Raw genomic sequence first — 20418 nt, forward strand, 5'->3', positions numbered from 1 at the left:
AAGGTCCTGAGCTGAGGGAAGTCTGAGGCTTCTTTAGCGAGTCTCTTGCAGTGGCTTTTCCCCGGCACTGATAGGAAGTTTCAGGAGAGGCTTTTTCCGTCCATCCAGCAGGCGCGACCACAGGCGTGGAGACGTCTTCTCCCCGAGGCAAGGGAAGCCAGGCCTGCAGGGGACTAGCTTAGAGGATCCAGCTCGCTGCCTCCTCCAACGCAGCTCCGCATGACATTTGCGCACGCACGTTAAGACCGCTAAATGCCGGTTCAGAAGTCATTGCAAGGACGCGTGTAGCGCCGACCCGTTGCAGCCGCTTTCCCGAGCTTTCTGGGAGCTGGCCGTGGTGCTGAACTCCACTCCGGGCCCCTCGGAGCACCATGGAGAGTTCCTGGAAGGCGGGAGAGCCCCACGGACAAAGGGGTCGCCACCCGCTCTTTCCCGGGCGCCTTCCCTCCGTGGGGCTACCCTCGGCTCTCCAGCCCTCTGGAAAAGCTACCCAGAGGATCAGGGGGCCCTGGGGGAGGAGGCGAGCGCCCTCAAATGGGGGTTCCCCCAAATCAGTCCGGGCACCGTCAGTGTCCGGACCCTTCTGCCTGCTAGGGGGGCCGGCATCCCCTGCCCTCCTTGCCACTGTTCTGAGCCAGAGTGAGAGGCGGGGGGAGTCCCTAGGGGCAGGGCAGCGGTGGGTCCACCCCATGGCGAGCAGCATGTGACCCTCCGGTGGGCTTCTCGCCCATCCCCTGCCCACACCTGCTCTGGAGCACCAACCTCTCAGCAAGCCCGTCTGGCCTGGCCGGTCATGCAGCCGGGGCTGCTGGGCCTCGCAGCCTTTCCTTGCTGGGGGAGCAGCAGTGAAGAGCCCTCCGGCTTTGGGGCCGCGGTGGTGACCCTGAGGCGGTGCAGAGGCCGTTCCCCTGGCGCTGCAGCAGGGGCAAAGAGCTGCTGGCCTAGGGGGACGCGCGTCGTGTGTGAACAAGAGGCTTGCACCCGTCCCTGAAGGGCCCCGCTCGCCCAAGCACTGCTGGTGCCCTGGACGAAACACGTCACCCGGTTCCAACTGTGCTCTCTCCAAAGGATGGCGTTCCTCATCCTGGTGGGATTCCTGGCTGCCTTGGTGCCTCTGCAGGCCGGGGAGTGTTCGCTCCATGGTGAGACCGTCTTCCTTGTTTTGCAACTGATACTGAGTTCTGCAAAAGACGGGGCGAGGGGTGGAGCGGGCGTGCCACTGGGTGAAGATTTGCTCGCAGACTCCGGCGCTGTGAAGCCAAGTCTCAGGAGCGTGTGCGACAGCAGGCGGATTTCAGTTGCTTTCTTTTGCAACCCCCCAACTGCCAAATGCCCGCAGAGCCAGCCTTCGGCTTGGCATGTGATGCTTGCGCCCATCCCAGAGTCGGCGAAGTATTGCCAGCGGCTCTGCTGACGATGCAGCTCAGCTGCAATACCAGGTGCCTTCTTGGTAACAACGAAAACCTGTCTGTTCTCGGCTCTGTACCCTGCATTTGCTTTCTCGCTCCCTGCTCGGCAGCATGCCTTCTGAAAAGATATTATCAGAGATACTTTTAAAATGTGCTGTGATATATAAGACTACCAAACTAATTAAGTGAATGCCACAGTCTTCCATTTCAGCCTCCTGTGACCCACTGCCCTTCAGAAGTTTGGACTACACATCTCATCAGCCTGAACTGCTAGCAATACTGCTTGAGACTGATGGGAGTTGTAGTCTAAAACATCTGGAGGACACTGGGCTGGGGAAGTCTGGTCTGCTGCCCTCCTTCTCTCAGCAAACCATGCTCAATATTCTCCCGGGAAGCAGCTGCTTAATCAGCCCTGGAGCCTGTGCCTTTAAGGGCAGCGTTGGGCACAGGCATGCGTGCGTGACGATGCCCCCGCTTTGGGCTGCGAAAAAGGCCACCTGCCGATTTTAACTGACGGAGCTGCGGCTAAGGCACAGGAGCTGCATTTTTCTGGTCAGGTGGCAACCCTTGCCTTGTGAGTTATACTGCTTTAAAGCCGGTATAAGATCGTCAGGCAGCGTTCGAAGAATGGGTGCCTGATTCGGAGGGCTGTCCTTGCCCTTGGCTTCCTTTTTTACCTTTGCTGAGCCCTATGCCATCATTTCAGACTGCAACTGCTTTGAATGAAAGGAGAGAAAGAGAGCGTGGGGATGCTGCTAATAATAACAGTAGGCAGAGGAATGGCGCTTGCCTGGCGAGGCTTGGGGGCCTTGACGCGAGGGCAAAGCCAGTTGCAGGAAAAGGTCTTGCCGTGTCGCACCTGCCGAGGGTCGGCGCAGTCTTCCTGCCCCCATTCCTCTCACTTTTCAGTGCTCTGCATTTTTGTGTAGTAGGCCCTTCGGTGTGGCCTTTGGCTCATAGAAGAACTGCCACGTCAGGCGGCAGCCGTGGCTTTTCCTATGCAAAGCGGGACTTGGCATTACAAAGCAGGATTCTCGCCCGACGCTGGGCTTCGAGCAGCACCTTCAGCCATGGTGCCGCAGGAGCCCGGAGCTGCTGGCCGCACTGCTAGCACCCGGGCAGGGGGCCACGAGCGAGGCGGCTGGGGCGGGAGGCCACGCCGGGCTCGCAGAGCGCCCGGCTGCCACGCTGAGTGAGCTCGGCGTGGGTCCCGACCCGGCCTGGACCAGCCAGCCTGGAATTCGGGCACGGGTGTGTAAGACTGACGGAAGGGCCTCTGCGGTCGCCCAGGCTGGCCGGCCAGAGGGCTGCTGGGGGTGCAGTTCGGCCCATGGGGGGGGGGGCACCTCGTGCCTTGGCTGCACCGTCTGTGCATGTGCTGTGGATCTCTCCCCCAGGGAAGCCCAAGCAGGACGGCCGCCCATCTGCTGCAGCCGTTGCCGGCAAGCTGGGAACCTCGGCCCTTCTGAGGAGCGTGGAGGAAGCCAAGCAGCTGGTCGATGCTGCCTACCAACGCACCCAGGACAGGTGAGGGCCGCGCCGCCATGCGTGCGTGCGGGGAGACTGCAGGGGACAAAGCCACACCGGTGAGCCAGGTGGCCACAGCTGCCGCCCCTCTGTGGGGCCCTGTCCCTGTGCATTTAGCAGCAGCCGGGCCCCTTCCTCTCCATCTCATCCTCGCGAGAACCTGTGAGGAGGACAGATGGAGAGGCGGCGGCTGGCCCCAGGGCTGCCTGGACCCTGCAACCCAGATCCCAGCCCGGTACTCCGATCACTGCCCCACGCTGCTTCCCAGTTCCACCGGCTGCCTCAGAGCTGGGCGTGCAGCAGCCCTCGCACTGGTGAGGCCTCAGACGGCGTGAGCTGCTGCCGAAGTCCAAGAGGGGACAAGCCCAGGTGCTGGGTCAGTGGGCGACCCCACGGTGGCTACGCTTCTGCCCATTGGGCACCCGCAAGATCAGCTTCGTGCCCGTTCCCCCCTTTCATGGCAACTTCCCAGGCAGAAAGTCATACAATGTAGCATTTCCTCTTACTGAATGAGGCTGTACCTTATGGACTTCTGCCTACCATGACACCAGAGGCATTGCTTGGTACTTAGAAGACCTGGCACAGGCCTGTGGAGCAACAAATCTGCAAAAAATATCAGTTGTTGATTAATTTCTAGATGCAAACCGAGGGTGAAGTCCTCGGATTTCCACAGAGCATCTGCAGGAGACCGAAGCTCGCTGCTCCTCAACCCGCCTCCCTTAAAGACAGAGTCTTACGGTGTCAACAACACTTTTCTGAAGGAGGAAAGCAATGCTTCCAGGCTGGATGGCTCAGTGCAAGTCAGAGAGCTGATGTCGGCTAGTTCACCGGGTTGCCGTGGACTGGGACCACGAAAATCTGGCCCGTATCCCAACCCAGGCATGCAGGGACTCTCCCTCCAGGGAGGTCATTAGAGAATGGCTGAATGACTGCCTGCCAGGGATGCTGCAGCCACACCTGGTGCTGAGGAGGGGGCTGGACTAGATGACCTCTGGGACCCCTTCCCACTGCATGAATCAGCTTCACCAGGTAGCTTTGGGTTCAGGGTTAGGATTAGGGTTAAGGAAAGCAGAATTCACTGTTTTTTTCATACACTCCTTTTGTGCACACTTTTTCCTAATATATGCCTAAAGACATCTTCACAGACATCTTTCCGTAATGCACACATCTAGGATGTGGTTTCCCTAAAAATGCATGTTAGGATTTGCATGCAAATGTTTGTGCTAAAATCTGCATTGGGAACAATTCAGGAATGCACACGATCCAGGAGAGGACTATTTTCCGTTCTGATGTTTAGTCTGGAAGGCACAAGTCCGGTCACTTCTCCAAAAATGCAGACCATTGTAGCTATTTCTGGACAAAAAATTAATAACATTTCTGGTGTGCTTTTAGAAGCCGATTCTCTGGCACAGCTATTTTGTCCAACTGGATTTTTAAAACTCTTCCAGCTTAGCAGAGAAACTGAAGTCACACAAGGCCACCGCAGCCCACGTCCTGCTTTCGTTCAAGCAGCCGCTGGGAGCCACCCGGCAGGCGGTCAGGGCTGCGGAGTACCTGCACGTCACCTTCGCCCTCTTGAAGGAGAAGTTGCAGCATGTCTTCCCACACAGTGTCAACATCACGGGTAAGCACCGCGGCCTGCGGAGACCTGCCCTGCACCCTCGGAAGGGGCCGGCAGGGCCCCTTCCCCTTTCCCAGCCCGCGTGGAGACAGGGGCTGGACCACAGAGGAACTGTCCTCAGAGCAAAGCCCGGGCTTGCATGCGGTGTCAGCCAACGGGGGGAGCGAAGGCAGGAGAAGTGGAGCGACGTTGTTCATGGTGTGTCAGAGCAGTGGCTCCCATCATCCTCAGCCAGAGGGCCTGGGGATGATGACAGTGGTAGTTCAGCACATCTGCGGGGCTCTGGCTCGGTGTGCAGAAGTCCCAGGCTCTTGGGGACAACCACGCTGGGGCTTGGCCTTGTGCAGGGATGTGGATCGGATGCCACCCCCACCCCACCCCCTGGAAGGCGGGCTCTCTCTGGGCTTAGCAAGAGGAAACTCTCCTCTTGCTGGAAACCCTGCCGCCCAATTTTGGAGGCTCCTTCTCCCCCCACCCCACACGCCACAGCTCAGCATGACCCACGCTGTCATCGGGGGCTGCAGAAGCTGCCGTGGGAAGGAACAGCAGGGGAGACCCCGCTCTGATCTGGAGCTCCCCAGCTATTTGCTCTCTGTTGTGCAGTCAAGGATATGGGCAAGACCGGCGCACTCCTGTGGAGCTCCCGTGCCCATATCCGCACAGCTGCCTGCATGGGGCCTCTCCTTGGGGCAGAGCTGAGGGTGGGCACCATCCCCACCTGCAGCTCAAAACCGGCCACAGTCCCCCTGGGCACCAGGTGGCCCGTAGGGTGCCATCTGGGAAGCGCTGAGAAACATGGGAGCGTCCCCAATTCTTCCTGGCCCTTTGGACACCAAGGTATCTATTTGCTTACATTTTATGTCGAGAGCCAGCCTTTTTCCTGCAAGCTACACATGCCCAGGGCCGCCCCAGCCCCGAACCCTAATGAAACCCAGGAAGCGAAAGCTGCCGTCGGCCACCATTCCCAGCTTCCTGCTTGGGCTCACCGGTCCCCCCGGCTCCCGGAAAGCCGCACCTGTGGGTGAGCCCTCGGGACTCTTTTCCCTGCAGAACTGCTGAGCCCGACCCAGATGCAAACCATCTACAAGGCCACCGGCTGCGCCAAGCAGGAGCTGAGGACGATGGACTGTGACGACAGCAGCCCGTACCGGACCATCACGGGCGAATGCAACAACAGGTATCGCGGCTGCACAGCCTTCTCAGCCTGGTGCCCGCTGCACATTTCCGCTGCAGTTCCCATCAGCCCCAGCTGGCGTGGACCCTGGGTGGTGTCCTTGAAAACATCTGGTGGGCATCAACACTCTCCAGTCCAGATGTGTGGGGCCTGCCGTCTCTGACCCTGTGCCAAACTGAGCGGGGCTGATGGACCAAGGAGCTCACAGAATCATAGAATGGTAGAGTTGGGAGGGGCCATGAAGGCCACGGAGTCCAGCCCCCTGCTGTTGCAGGACACCAAGCCACCCCACCCCACTCTGTCCAGTTTCCCCTTGAACGTCTCCAGTGTGGGGGAGCCCCCCACCTCTCCAGGCAGCTGGTCCCACTGCCGTCTTGCACTGACACTGAGGAAGCTTCTCCTGAGGTCCAGCCTGAGCTCAAAAAGAGCAGCAGCCTAGAGGCTGGGGAAGGCTTCTTTGTAAGGCTGGCGACGGAGCCCTACACGGCTGCCCAGAGCCTTCCAGGCGTGGCTGCGGGCATCCCCATGTGCCAGGAGGAGCGTGAGGGGAAGGCCCCCCCTCCCCCAGCATCTGGTCATGGCCGTCAGAGGGGAGGAAGAGGCTCCTCCAGGATGCGGCGCGCTCCCCGTGATGCCCGTCTCCAAACTTGCCTGGGCGCATGAGGCATCCATTCCTCTCCCCAAACGGCGACCCCAAGGCAACCCCTCTTGCCATGGATTTTATAAAGCTATTCTCTCCCCCAGTGCCAGAAGCTCTCAGTGCCCACGAGCACGAACCCCTTTCCTGGGAGAACGGCAGGGAGGGGAAAGCAGCTTCATGGGCAGACAGTTTTGGTTCTCCCAGCAAAAGCAGCCCTTCTCTGAGGAATATCCTTGGGGAAAGCAACTGCAAGGCAATCCTTCCGGGTGGGTCTCCTAACAAGCTGTAAAGGCTGCAAGAGGTCATGTTGGCTTTCGAACTGCGCTACGCAGATCTGTTGGACCTCAAAAACCCCTTTGTGCTTCTCTGGTAGGGCCCGTCCAATACAGGACTCGTGAGCGAGTGGCTTCCATTTGCCACCCAGTCAAGTGTGGGAAGCGCTCTTCTCCACATAGTGTCGTTGCAGATTATTGCTCTCAATGAGGACCATGACAAACTGACTCGCTTTTAAGGAGCCGCCAGCAATACTTTGCCGGGAATGCCACAAAAGCAGGGCAGGACTCCTGGTCCTCCGGAGCATTTCTGCCAGCCAGAACAGCCTCCCCCAACATGGTGTCTTGCAGAGGCTTTGTTCCTGGCCAGCTGCCCCCTCCGGCTGGGCATGATGGCCGTTGTAGTCCTGAGCTGCTGGGACCGCAGTTGCAGGGCCGCTGTTGCAAACGCTGGCTCGCAGGAGGGGCATTGCTGCAGCTTGCTCACCTGCGCGAGCGGTGAGCCCAGCGGTCCCTGCCTTGGAGCGCAGCCCGGCCAAGAGCAAGCCTTGTGGGCAGGGCTTTGGCCGCGGGCCTGGCATCCCAGGAAAGGCCCCATTGAGAGGAAAAGCTCTGCTCTCTGTGGGCTGCTGCCCGGACTGGTATTCCCACCAGCTGGAGCACGGCATGACTGCGCTGGACAGACCTTCCAGCAGAAGGCACCCCATTTCTACGGTGAAGTGAAAAAGGGGGGGTCTTCTAAGTGAAGACCCCCCCTTTATTATTTATTTATTTATTTAAAGTTTTTATATGCCGTCCCCTGGCTACATAGCCTCGGGATGGCTCACAGAAATAAATAAATAGAACAATTACAATGATAATTATAATTAAAACCCAGAAACACACTGGCTGCTCGATTAAAATCTATAAATATTAAACATGATTAAAGTACTGTTTGAATAAAAAGGTCTTGGCCTGGTGCCGAAAAACAAATAACGATGGCGCCAGGCAGACCTCTCTGGGGAGCGCATTCCACAGACGGGGCGCCACCACAGAGAAGGCCCTCTTCTGGGTACTTTGCTTCCCGATATCTCTCACGGACGGCTCCTGGAGGAGAGCCTCTGAGCTTTTCAGAGCCAACATTTCACTTTTCTGTTCAAACATCTGGATGAGGGTGGAACTTTTCAAAGGGGAGCAGGCTGGCCCTTCCCCAGCCTGGTGCCCCCAGTGTGTTGGACTGCGAGCCCCACAATCCATGGGAAGGGCCCCAGCAAGAGCCTTCATCCTGGGAGATGCTTCGATGGCTCGGACTACAGCGCCCAGCAGTCCTGCCCCATGGCCACACAGGTCGTTGCCGTTGCCCAAAGTCTCGGGGTTGCAGCAGGCCGGGATCGCCCTGGTCATGAAACCGCCCCTGGCTGGAGGGAGGCCCCTCCGTGACTTCCTCATCCTCCTTGGCCCTCCTTCTCTAATGCCGCCGCCTGGCTGCTTTGACTTTCCGCAGGAGGATCCCCACCCTGGGGGCGAGCAACCGCCCGTACGCCCGCTGGCTCCCGCAAGAGTATGAAGATGGTGTTTCTCTCCCCCGCGGCTGGACAGAGACAAAACTGTATAACGGACATCCTCTGCCCTTGGTAAAACTGTTGCCCGCTTATTCTCATTTTGTCAGGATGGTGTTCTGACCCTTCAGGGCTGGAGAAGTGCTGGGGGCTTTGGGGGAAGAGCAGAGCTCTTGAAGCCAAGGGGGCAGAGTAGCGGGGCTTTGATGCGGGTGTGATTGCACGCCTGTGGACACCAGCCATGTGGGGGTGAAGGCAGGCAGGGTAGCTGAAACCTGAATACAGGTAAAGTTGAAGGCAGGTAGCACCTGAGCCCATCTTGGGCTTCCCACAGAGTAGTTGAAGAACCCACAACAACAATCCATGGCATGTTGTGAAGTCTCACTGACCCACAATGGGCTGGTGTGAGGTCTGCACCCAGGAGAGCAACGCTATATGGGCTTCGGAGTTTGGCTCCAAAGGCAGGCAGCCAGAGCCACAGCTCAGCTCTGCTCCTTTCCCTGCAGGGAAGCAGACGTCCAGAGTCCGCCACCGAGCAGCCCTCCAGATCTTTGCTCTTCCACCTAAAAATCCCCAGCCTTCTCCAGTCCAAAATGAGAGCCTAGAAGATCTTTCCAAGCTTCCCTACCACTCAGAAATCAAGGCCTTTTCCTCAGTTCTTTCCCTACAAGAGGAACCAATTTCTGGCAGGCTCGGGGATGGAGAGCAGAGAGAAGGCAAGCGGGCAAGGAACTCTGACGGCTTCCCAGCCCTGAACCAGAGTCTTCACACATCCTTAACCATGTCTTGGTGCAGATGCACAGACAGACGCCACTTGTCCGCATAGAAAAACAGTTAGAACGGCTCGCTGCAGAGGCCGGGCCATCCTGGGCGGGTCTGAATGAGCAGCTTTCCTTTGTGCCCCCACCGTCATGACTCAGAACTGATGACTCCCCCTTGCTAACCCTGCTGCAGGTCCGGAACGTCTCTAACAACATTGTCCGCATCCCTGGCCAAAGCATCACCGATGACCGGTTCCGGTCGATCTTGTTCATGCAGTGGGGCCAGTTTCTAGACCACGATTTGGACTTCGGCCCTTCCACGACGGCCACCCTCACCTTCCAGCAAGGGGCGGACTGCTTCCGGAGCTGCGTCAAAGAGCCGCCGTGCTTCCCCATCAAGGTGCGTGGACCGCCCGGGCCTCTTCCATGGCTGCGTGGGGCAGGGGGAGCTTGCCCGTGTCCAGGGCCGGTGCCGCAGGTCAGCGCCGCTGGGCTCCCCGCGGACCACTGGCGCACCTGCCCTGCTTCTCCTCACGCGAGAATCCGCATCGTTACCTGGGGCCTAGGCATCCCCCTCCTCAGCCACAAAGGCCACACGGGCGGCTTGGGGGCATCCAGGAGCGCAAAGGCAGTCCTGGCCTCAGGCTTGCGGTCCGAAAGTGCCAGGCCAAGCCAGGTCTGTCTGCTGGGGCGGGGGAACAGCCCGGCTGCCCTCCTTCCTCGCATGCAAGGTAGCACCTCATGGTGCCGTCCTCTGAACAGATTCCTTTCTTTCATTTTGATACCGGCACTTTCTCCTAGCTCACCGTTTAAGTAAGTGCAAACAGGATCCGGGCCGAGCATTCACAGCACAGGCTGAGGCATGCGGCGGAAGCAAGCCTGGCTTACTCCGGGGTCTGCAAGCGCCCAGGAGCTGCAGCAGAGGCCAGGCGCTTTCCGGAAAGAGGGTGCCTCTTAGGAAGACAGGACAACAGCGATGAGGCAGCCCTGCCTTGGGAAGGGGTTCCCGAGCGGGGGCTGATGCAGCCCGGCGTGGCCCTCAGACATTCCGGACTGAGCTAAAATCCTCACAGCAAACCCCTGCACTGGAGGGGGGAGATTTGATGCCACCAGAATGTGGGGTTTTACTCTCTGAGGGTAATCGAGGGTTGCAGAATTGCGTTTGTGTTCGGAAAGTCGATGCACACGTCCTGTTCCAAACGCAGCTCCAGTTCTGGCAAAAGGACTGCAGATTCTTGCACTTGCAGCTAAATTTGCAAATTGCATCCTTTTGGGAAAACTGGGCACTTCAAAATGCGCGTTTTTCAGAAAGGAGGCCTTTCCGTGCCCGGTCAGTGGGAAAGGCACCTGTTCAAAGAGGCGCTCACATGCCACGTTCAGGAACGAGAAGGAGGCCAAGCGAGCTCTGGGGGGGGGGGGGGCGCTTCAGCAAGGCCGCAGATCGCCTCGCCACCCCTCCCTCAGCGCGCCCCCTCCAAACGCCAGGCTCTGATGAACGTTTTGGTCTGGCAAAGCGCCTAAATATATCTTCTGGTTTTTTAATATGAAGACTGCCTTGCTGTGGCCCACTAGTAAAATGTTTGGAAAACACTTCTAAACACAGCATAACTTTCTGTTTGCAAAAAAGGGGGAGTCCCACATTTCCCCCCATTTTCAATTCCACAGCCTGAGCAGCTACAATAAACCCTTGAAATGCACCTTGCTTTGGATGCAGGGGGCAGCAACGACCGCCATGGATTTGAGATCACATTTGAGCTTGCCCGGGGATTTCCTGCTTGGCAGAATGATGCAAGATGCAGTGTTCTTAATCCAGAGGCCTTTAATCCCGAGTCACAGTCTCACAGAGCCAGTGCTTTTTTTGTCATAGAACGTACCGGAACAGAGTTCCGGCACCTTTTTTCGACAGATTTCCCAAGTTTTAAAAGTAACTTTTGAAAATTTGACGTTTGGTCCATGTGGATTTTTCTTACAAAAAAAGCACTGCACAGAACCATAGAAGAGCAGAGTCAGGAGGGGCCAGGGAGACCGCCACGCAGGTCCCGGGCTTAAGGGGTTCATCCCTGTCCTTCAGATCCCCCCGAACGACCCCACAAAGACGCCCGGCGACTGCATCCCCTTCACCCGCGCGGCTCCCGCGTGCAACGGGGGCTACGCCATCCGGAACCAGATCAACGCGCTCACGGCCTTCGTGGACGGCAGCCAGGTGTACGCCAGCGAGGTCAAGTGGGCCCAGCAGCTGCGGAATCTCAGCAGCGATCTGGGGCTGCTGGCCATCAACCAGAGGTTCACCGACCGAGGGCTCGCCTACCTCCCCTTCGGCAGCCCGGAAGGCTTCCCGAATAACTGCAACCTAACCAATCCGGCGCTGAACATTCCCTGCTTCCTTGCGGGTACATCACGGGAGCCCGAGGTTGCCTGCGCTCCGCGGGCTGCGTGTGTCATCGGCGGGACCGTCCCGCAAGGGCAGCCCGACTTGCCGAAAGAGAGCGGAGGGGAAGGGAAGCTTGGGGCAGAAGGGGCCAAAATATCGAGTCGAATCGGCCCCAGCCTGGGCACCCCCCCGAATCCACTTGCCCATGTGTCATCTGCCCACAGAATGCCGGGGGGGGGGGTGGCATTTGGCCCTCTTGTGGTGCTAAATTTCGGGGTGGAGTCACGTGGAGGGCCAGGCTGCGACTGGGGACATGCTTGTTTGAGTCTCCTTCCAGCCACGAAGCTTGCGTGAGTTTGGGCGCGTCACGGCCTCCCAGCCTGGCCTACCTCACAGGGTTGTTGTGAGGATCAAACGGGAGGGGGCAGGACTGGGCAGGCCACCCTGGGCTCCTCTTGAGGGAGGAGAAGGGGTGGGGGGGCAATGCAGGCGAAGCCTTTTCTGTGGCTTCGGGTGGGCTGTGACCCCCTCTCTCCGCCTGGGCTTTCGCAGGGGACAACCGGGCCAATGAAATGCCGGGGCTGATGGCCCTGCAGACGCTCTTCCTGCGGGAGCACAACCGCCTGGCCACGGAGCTGAAGAGGCTGAATCCACAGATGAACGGCGACACCCTCTACGAGGAGGCGCGGAAGATTGTGGGCGCCATGATGCAGGTGCGGGGCGGGCACGGCTGGAGGCGGGGGGCCTCGGGGGGGGGCGGGCTTCAGCCGGACTGGCATGGAGGGGGCAGCCCATCCTGCATTCGGGGCAGGCTGTGCCCTTCGCCCTGAAGTGGGGGGAGGGGCGGGAGTGGGGCTGGGGGGGGCGGACCTTTTGAAGCGTGGGAGTCCATCTGGTTTTCGGGAAGGTTTTCAGGGGGAGCGGTGCCGGACCCGGTCCTTGGCCCCGTAAGTTCCCCTGGAGGGGCTCCATCACTCACGCCATCTTGCTGCCCATGCGAGAGGCCCCTGAGGGACCCCGGGAAGCCCCCAGGTGGGTTCAAGCCTTGCCATGAGCGGAGGCTTCTCCTTCCAGCTTCGGCAGAAGGCTCTTCGGAGCTAAACTGCTCTCTCCTTTGGAGTCTCCACGGAAGAGCCACGGGGGTCTCGGGGGGAGGGGGCCGGCTCATGGCGCAGCCACTGTGGAGTCGGCGGAGTCCCACACCGGAGGCTTCCAGGCCCTCTCTCGAGTCGGGGAGGAGGAACGCTCTGTCCAGGGCGGCCGACAGGTGAAAACAGGAAGCCCGCAGCGGCTTCGCAAACAGCTCCCGTGCGCAGCATGGACCAGGGTGGTGACCCCTGCTGGGCCCAGGGCCGTCTTGGCCGGGGCACCTGCTGAGAACCGGCATCCGCCAGGGTCCCCCGACAGAGACCCCTGGGGCACTCACCTGCACCCCTCGGTGGCCCGGCTGTTCCCTGCCTCTCCCGCTGGCCCAGACGAAGGGGGTCTGAGGGGGGGTGCAGCGGAGACAAGGAGAGGCACTGGCCGAGGGGCAGGAGGCGTCCGGAGGGTCTTGGCCAACGGCCCCCAGGCTGCTTCTGGCCTCCGTCCATAAGCCTGGCTGTGCGCCCCCCGCAGCGGTGCAGTGCGGCCGATTGAGGCTGGGACTGTTCTGGGGCTGGGGTCAGCGCCTCCAAGCAGTCCGCGGGGGCCCCACAGTGCCGCACCCCTCTTGCGCCCGTGCTGTTCCCTGTTTTTGCACTGCTTCCACATTTCTGACATGTAGGGGCGCCCCCTCCCACCCCCGCTGGCCAGTCGCAGGCTCTTTAGAAAGGGAGGCTCAGATGAGCCTCCTCTCCCCCATGTTCCCCAGCAGCCGCTGACACTGGAGGTAACGTGGGCCCATCAGTAAGCCCGTGCCCCTCCGCCGAGTCTGCCACTCCTCCCCCAAAGCCCTCCGGTCAGGCAGCCACGCCGCTCCTGGCCAGGAATTCCCCAGCTCCTGGCACACGTGGCGCCTCCGTGACGCCAGGAGGAAAACTGCTGTTGCCCAAGAGCCACGTTAACTAAGGAATGCGGCCCAGTGCGTTGCAGGAAAGCGCCACGCCGTTGACGTCCCTAAAACCCTGGGTCCCCACTCACCTTCTCCTTCTGCTCCAGAAATTTACCTACACAGAGTACCTGCCCTTACTTCTGGGCAATTCATTCTCTCGTTTTGGGGCTAGAGCCCCAAATCGCTACCGCGGCTACAACGAGTCCGTGGACCCCCGGATCTCCAGCGCCTTCACCAACGCCTTCCGGTTCGGGCATGCCACGGTTCGGCCTGCCGTCTTTCGCCTGGACACTCGCTACCAGGTGCAAAGCGAGACGCCGCTAGAGAAGGAATTCTTCGCCACGTGGAGGCTCATCCAGGAAGGTGAGTCCCCGCCGGGGGGAGGGCGGGGCGCCCCCGGAGGCCCTTCCTCGCCGGAAGGCTTGCAACCGGTGCCACCTCTTGGGAGGCACGCCCGTGCCGTGCCGCTCTTCCAGAAAGAGTCCAGTTCTCATGTCTCTTAGTGCAAGAATGTAAAGGCGTTTATTATGGGTTGTATGCTGGTCCTGGGCCCCAGACGCCCAGAAATTCAGAGCGGGCCATGCCAGTGGCTACCATCTTGCCTTCTCTGGCTGTTTGCTTGCATTTCTGGAACAGCAAAAGCAGCTTACAAAATTTAGAAAACATCACAAGCAAGTGAAGCCTTAAAAGCCATCACAATGTTTAAAAATCTGATTCAAAGGTGCATCGGAGAGCTGTCCTTAATCCTGCAGGAAGAGCGCTTCAAAGGGTGGGACCCATGCAGGAGAAAGGCCTTTCCCGAGCAGGGGGTTGCGCTCGCTCTCAGAAAGCGAGACGGTCCGAAGGCCCCTCGGATGGCCGTTGCTCAGGGGTGCTTCAAGCCAGTGTGGAAGAGAAGGCGCCCAGGCACTTCTTCCCTTTTAACGGGAGGAGGGGGAGGCCTCAGTCCAGGGCGTTGACTGCAGCCCTGGCGGCGCGCCGGATGCGTGCGGGAGCCTTTGCTCGGGAACCTCTGTCCCTGCCCAGGTCCTCTTGCCAATTCAGGGCCTGTCCCTTAGTAGGGTCCAGACACCATCGGGAACTCCAGATCACACACCGCTTGGCCTGCAGATGAGCCAGAGGCTCACACGTCCCGAGGGCCCTGCTGAGATGCGACAGGACCACATCCCACGGGTTTTCAAGCTTCGACCTGCAGCAATAAGGACCAGCAGCTTTTTAAAAAGGCAGCTGGTTCTGGAACCCTAGAGAGCGAAGGAACCCAGGAGGGCAGCTCATCCGACCACTGCCTGGGACAGACTCTGCCTCACAGGGTGCAGGCCTCGATCCAGGCCATGTTGCTGCCTCCTCTCTCAGTGGGGTTCCTCATCCGCTCCAGCTTTTCTTCCCAGTGTTAAAGGTGGTGAGCTCCAGTGCCAGCGGGGCCCCGCGGGCAGCTCCTACACTGCTGCCAAGATCAGCTGCCACGGCTGCGGGCCTGACCAGGGGCCACCCGTCTTCCTGACAGCTGGCCGGCCGTCTCTGCGCCTGCGCCTGCAGCAAAGGCGACCCCACCAGGTCTCGCCGCCGGGGTCTCTGTGGGTGCTCGGCCTGTTTGCAGCTCGCCGTTTGCCTTCCAGGAGGCATCGACCCGATCCTGCGGGGCATGATGGCCAAGCCGGCCAAGCTGCAGAGGCAGGACCAGATGGTGGTGGAGGCCATCCGGGACCGGCTCTTCGAGCAGGTCGCGCGGATCGGGCTGGATTTGCCTGCCCTGAACATGCAGCGTGGCCGGGACCATGGCCTCTCAGGTAAAGGGCTGGGTGGTGCCTGCCTGCCTGCCTGCCGGGCTTTCCCCCCTCCTCACCCCTTCCGCCTTCAGCATGCCGCCTCCAATGCTCAGCCCTCGCTCTCCTGGCTGGATGCGAGCTGCTCCGGGAGGCCGGTTGGCTGAGGAGCAAGGCAGAGATGCCTCAAGGAAGCGAACCATGTGCCCCCCCTTGAACCAAACACCAGGCCAGTTTAGGAGGCTGCAGTTCTTGCATAAACGTTTCCATTGTTCTTCTCAAAAGCAGCCTTTGCCATGATGCATTGTGGGGGGGGTAGGGAATCCTCCGGACCAGTCGGTTTCTCTCGGCCCGCAGACGCACTGCCTCCCGCAGAGCATTCACTCCCTTTCGAGGCCTACCGTGGCCACAATAAACGTGTTCCTGAAAGGGTGCCAGGGCCCCGTGGCCAGGCGTGTCAGAGGAAGCAGCAACGGGCTTGGAGTGCTGTCAGCTCGATCTGCAATGCTGCAACAGGCCAGCCTTCCCCAAGTGGCACATATGCTGCAGACCGGCAGGCCGCATTTTTTAATTTCCATAATTACATGCACATTAAGCTGTAGAAAAATATGATTAAAAATTAATAGAAATGTAAATCCTTCCCATGGACTAAAGCAAGAAAACACAGAGGGGGATATGTGCATTTTTGCCAGAGTGATGAAGGCGTTCTGCACGCCGAAGGGGCAGGAGGGCAGCCGAGGCTGGCAGGCAATGCCCACGGAGCCTCTGGCGGGGCTATTGAGCTCAGCTCTCCAGGGCCCGGCGAACTTCGCCCCAGTGTCATAAAAGAGCTGGCAGAAGAACCCTCAGAACCGCCGTCTCCCATCTTGGAGAATCCACGGAAGACGGGAGAAGTGCCAGATGGCTGGAGAGGGGCTAATGTTGTCCCTGTCTACAGGAAAGGAAAACAAAAGAACTTGAGCACTACAGACCAGTTGTTCTTGTTGTTAGTGGCCAAGTCGTGTCCGACCTATCGCAACCCCATGGACAACACTCCTCCAGGCCCTCCTGTCCTCCACCACCCCCGGAATCCACCCAAGCCCACACCCACTGCCCCAGGGACCCCATCCAGCCACCTCACCCTCTGCCACCCCCTTCTCCTTTTGCCCTCAATTGTTCCCAGCATCAGGTTCTTCTCCAGGGAGTCCTTCCTTCTCATTTGGTGCCCAGAACTGGACACAGGACTCCAGGTGAGGGGGCACAGAGGAAGGCAGCAAGGATGATTCAGGGCCTGGAGGAAAAGCCCTGTGAGGAGAGATTGAGAGAACTGGGCGTGTTCGGCCCCAGGAAGAGAAGATGTAGGGGTGATATGAGACCCCTCTGCAAGTGCCTGAACGGCCGTCGCAAAGAGGAAGGCCAGGATCCCTTCTTCATTCCCGAGTGCAGGACACGGAACGGAGGACTGAAGTTAAAAGAAGCCAGACTGAGACCAGGAAGAATTTCCTGACTGTCGGAGCAGCATGACAGCAGAACCAGTTGCCTGGGGAAGCGGAGGGCTCTCCCTCGCTGGAGGCATTCAAAAAGCATCTGCACAGTCACCTGGACGGGATGGTGCAACGTGGTGTCTTGCAACAGTGGGGGATGGATCTGGTGGCCCAATGGCCCCTCCCAGCTCTACTATTCTAGGATTCTGTGAATGTACAGGGAAGCACTTATGCAAGAGCTAAATCTCCGTGAAATGCAGAGGGAACGCATTTGACCAAGGTTCCGCCCGTGGTTCTTGGCCTCAGTGCAGCAGCCCTGAAAACTGAATTTGGCCCTGAGGCTGAAGGGCATCGGATGGGCTCCCCACTCAGCGCCTCCGGATGAGCAAGCGCTGCCTGAAAGGGGAGGTGCGATGCTTCCGGGGCCACGTCTGGACCACGGCACGCCCTGCTGCTGCAAGGGAATCGCTGTGGCAAAGAAGTCAGCAGGGCCTGAGCGCTGCTCCACGAAACTGCAAGCTGAGAAGGGCAAGCCCTGCCCTCGTTGTGAGCCACTTGCCGCCGGGGACCGAAAGCAGAAAAGCCGCAGACCCCTGCCCAAGCCTTCTGACCCCTCAGCCGCGGTTGTTGCGCCAGGTGCCTTTCCAGCCCCCGCAAGGAGTCTGCTGGGGCCTCCTGGACCAAGAAGTATGGATGCCTTCAACCCGCTTGCCTTTCCTCTCGTTTGACAGGTTATAACGCCTGGAGACAATTTGCTGGCCTCTCTCAGCCTCGCACCACTGAGCAACTTGCCCAAGTCCTGAACAACGCTGACCTGGCCAAGAAGTTTATCGAATTGTATGGGACACCAAAGAACATCGACCTCTGGATTGCGGGGGTGGCTGAGCCCTTCGTTCCCAATGGGCGGGTTGGCCCCCTCCTGGCCTCCATCATTGGCATTCAATTCCAGAAGCTCCGGGATGGAGACAGGTGGGTGAGCGCAGGCGCCGGGGCCTCCTAGGCCACTCCACCACCCCAGGCTCCACTGGCACTGCCTTCCGGCTGCGCCACATCATGCCACCAAATTTCAACAGCAGGGATGTCAAAAATGGATGCTTGTTGCGGAATGTTGGAGGCCTATGAAGTCCAACGTTCATTTTAAAGCAAAGATTTAAATTCGCTGGCAAAGCTCCAGTGGCTTTGCCACAGTCATCCAGCAGGAAATGATGTCCCAACCGGGGTGGGAGGGGGGATTTAAGACCAGCGCTCTGCATGTGGGCCAGGACATGCACGTCGCCCGCCCTGACCCGACGCTTCATCTTGACCGGCCTGTGGCTTCGGGTGCTGACTTCCACGTCCGTTCCTTGTAAACCAGTCCCCACAGGTCCCTGCAGGCGCTCCCGGCACTGGATGGCGGCCAGGCAAAGCCAAGCCCAAACCTTTTACTGCACGCTTCCGAATGCACTTTTGTGATCTGAACCTTTTGCCCGCGTGTCTCCTGCCGGCGCTTCTCTGAAGCCCTCGCGGCCTTTCCCAGAGGAGACCGTTTCTCCTCCACTGTGTCACCATCTCGGGAGGGATTGCACTGTGAGGGTGCTCTCCCCTGTGGCGTGGCCGCTTGGACGGCTCAGCCACCCTCGCGGGGGCATCCAAATCCAGCCACAAGGCGTGTTTGGAGGGGAAGGAGCATCAGCCCTCCGATAGCCCAGCAACAGCCCACGGCTGCCCCCTCACAGAAGCCACGCCGCCTGCGCTTGGACGGCTCTGCAGGCTGGGCCGGTGACGGTCACCAGAGGGATTCAGGCAGGGAGTGAGTCGCCACGGCGGGCTCATCCTGCTGGGACCGTGTCCTCTGCACTGAGCTCCAGCGCGTCCAATGCACCAGGGCAGCACTGGCATCCTGCAGGAAGCGCCCAGCGGTCCTGGGGGGCAGAGGTGGCCCTCCCCTGCCCTCCCCTGCCCTCACCCTCCCGCCTCCCTCCCAGGTTCTGGTGGGAGAACCCCGAGGTCTTCACTGCAGCGCAGCGCCAGGCGCTCACCCAGGCCACCTTGTCCCGCGTCATCTGCGACAACACCTACATCCGAGAAGTGCCGCGCTTCATCTTCCGGGCCAACCAGTACCCACGCAACTTCGTCAGCTGCAACGCCATCCCAAGGCTCAGCCTCTTCCCCTGGAAGAAGCCATGTGAGTCCAGCCGCTTTGCGCCTCTGAGCCGTGCCCAGACACACGCGCATCAGTGGGGCTTAGCCCCCTTACTGGACGCCTCCCACGGATGCGGGGCCTGCCCCTTTGTGCCCCCCCGGCTCGAGAGGAGGCACGGTCTGCAGGCTTCACGGGGCCTCCAAGGCCGTCCAAGGGACCGGGAACAAGCCCCGGCGGACGGCGCCTTCTTCTGACCCCAGTGCTTTCTTCCATCCACAGGAGGCCGATGCTCCCGCTGGTGGCGCCCCTGCCGGCCGAAGACCTGCCTTCCTCTGACTGCAGCTCCGTGCTCCGTGCATGCCATGCCTGGCCCTCTTTCATTCCGCCGCTGGCAGGAGGCAAGCAGCTCCCCGCACTCCCGCCTTGCCGCAAGCTGCCAGGTCCGAACGGCCCATGCACCCGCCCACTGCCAAAATCCCGCCTCTTCGCTTCAGGACGTTCCATAAAACGCGCCCGGAGGCCCCTACCCCCCGCACACACCTCTGCAGCCTGCAGCGCATGGGCAGGGTTTTCTGAAGCAAGGGTGATCACGTGCACCGGCCTGGATGCTCGCTGAGATACGGTCGGATGTGCGGCTGCCCGCTGCTGCTTCTCCCGGCCCAGCAGACAGTGCTGGCTAAATGCTGGCCGCTAACAGGCCTGAACAGCGGAAGCGCCGTGATTCTTCTGCAGAGCCTGGTGGCCAGGGAGCAGGATGTGTCCACCCGGACGATGGCCAGCTCTCCCCCTCGGTCCGGCATGCTTTGCAGCCCGGCTCCTTAGAGAACCCCCGGCCCTCCTGCGAATGCACCCAGCGCTAAGAATGGCCGTACCAATCCTTCCCTTCGTCAGTGTTGGGGAAATCCAAATAGATCTTTATAGAGAAAGGTTGCTTATTTGTGCCTTTGTGATAAAGGATCAACTGGCAGTGTACCTCTTGCCCAGAAAGAACCAGAATCCTCAGCTGGGCGCCTTTTCCCCTGGAGCTTTATTATTCCTCTGTCCCTGAGACTCTCCCCTTGCCTGCGGCGGCTGCTGCGCTTAGACGCAAAGTTAAGCCTGTCCGTCCTTGGCTTCCACATCAAACTGTACTGAGGCTTTTGCTCTGTTTCTCTGCCGGGCTGCAGCAAACGGCCCTGCCTAGCTCTCCTGCGCATCAGCACCACCCCCAAGCCCTGCTGTGGCGCATGTGCCTCTCTCCTTGCATAGCTATACTCTGCAATCACCGGTACTCACTGTCCCATTCGGCCACAGCCCCTCTGCAGTTTTCTCAGATTGTTCTGTTCATGAACACATGATCCGTTGGTATGAGCCCATTCTTCCCTCCTCCTCTGCCCCGTTCCCATGTCCGCAACTAGAAACCCATAACACACTCTGGGTATGTTCTGGAAACTTGTAGCTGTGCACCTCTGCTCAGAAGGGGTTTTTCCTGGATGTTTTTCCTCACCAATAAAACTGCTGAAGTTTGTAACGTGGCAGTTTCCCTGTGGGTCTGAGCACACATTCCCACGGGCTGTGAAACCGGGATTTCCTGACCTCAGAAGCACCAGACACGGCCCTGACTGGTGCTGCTCACACTCCTTGGAGTTCCCCGAGGCCGTCACCACCCTCCCTGCATCCGGCCCCATCAATACCATCTGCTAAAACACCCTGGAAATCCAGAGCTGCTTCTTTCTAATGAAGACA

General features: G+C 59.7%; 1 protein-coding gene across 1 annotated transcript; it reads left to right on the forward strand.

Moving 5' to 3' along the window:
* The first annotated feature begins 1069 nt into the window (after nucleotides 1-1069).
* LOC123036688 (myeloperoxidase-like) lies at nucleotides 1070-19225 on the forward strand. Its single transcript, XM_044456094.1, has 13 exons — nucleotides 1070-1142; nucleotides 2807-2936; nucleotides 4385-4560; nucleotides 5608-5734; nucleotides 8127-8256; nucleotides 9136-9342; nucleotides 11014-11332; nucleotides 11866-12026; nucleotides 13453-13708; nucleotides 14962-15132; nucleotides 17303-17540; nucleotides 18536-18735; nucleotides 18973-19225. Coding segments are annotated over exons 1-13 (2190 nt in total). The 3' UTR covers nucleotides 18975-19225.
* Nucleotides 19226-20418: the final 1193 nt, after the last annotated feature.

This window comes from Varanus komodoensis, unplaced genomic scaffold, assembly GCF_004798865.1.
Source record: "Varanus komodoensis strain SLA01 unplaced genomic scaffold, ASM479886v1 scaffold81, whole genome shotgun sequence".
NCBI classification, from domain to species: Eukaryota; Metazoa; Chordata; class Lepidosauria; order Squamata; family Varanidae; genus Varanus; species Varanus komodoensis.

Coding starts and splice junctions, on each gene's coding strand:
- LOC123036688 (XM_044456094.1), top strand. CDS start 1,070: ATGGCGTTCCTCATCCTGGTGGGATTCCTGGCTGCCTTGGTGCCTCTG. Junction 11,333..11,865: donor CATTCCCTGCTTCCTTGCGG/GTACATCACGGG, acceptor GGGCTTTCGCAG/GGGACAACCGGGCCAATGAA. Junction 15,133..17,302: donor CCGGGACCATGGCCTCTCAG/GTAAAGGGCTGG, acceptor CTCGTTTGACAG/GTTATAACGCCTGGAGACAA.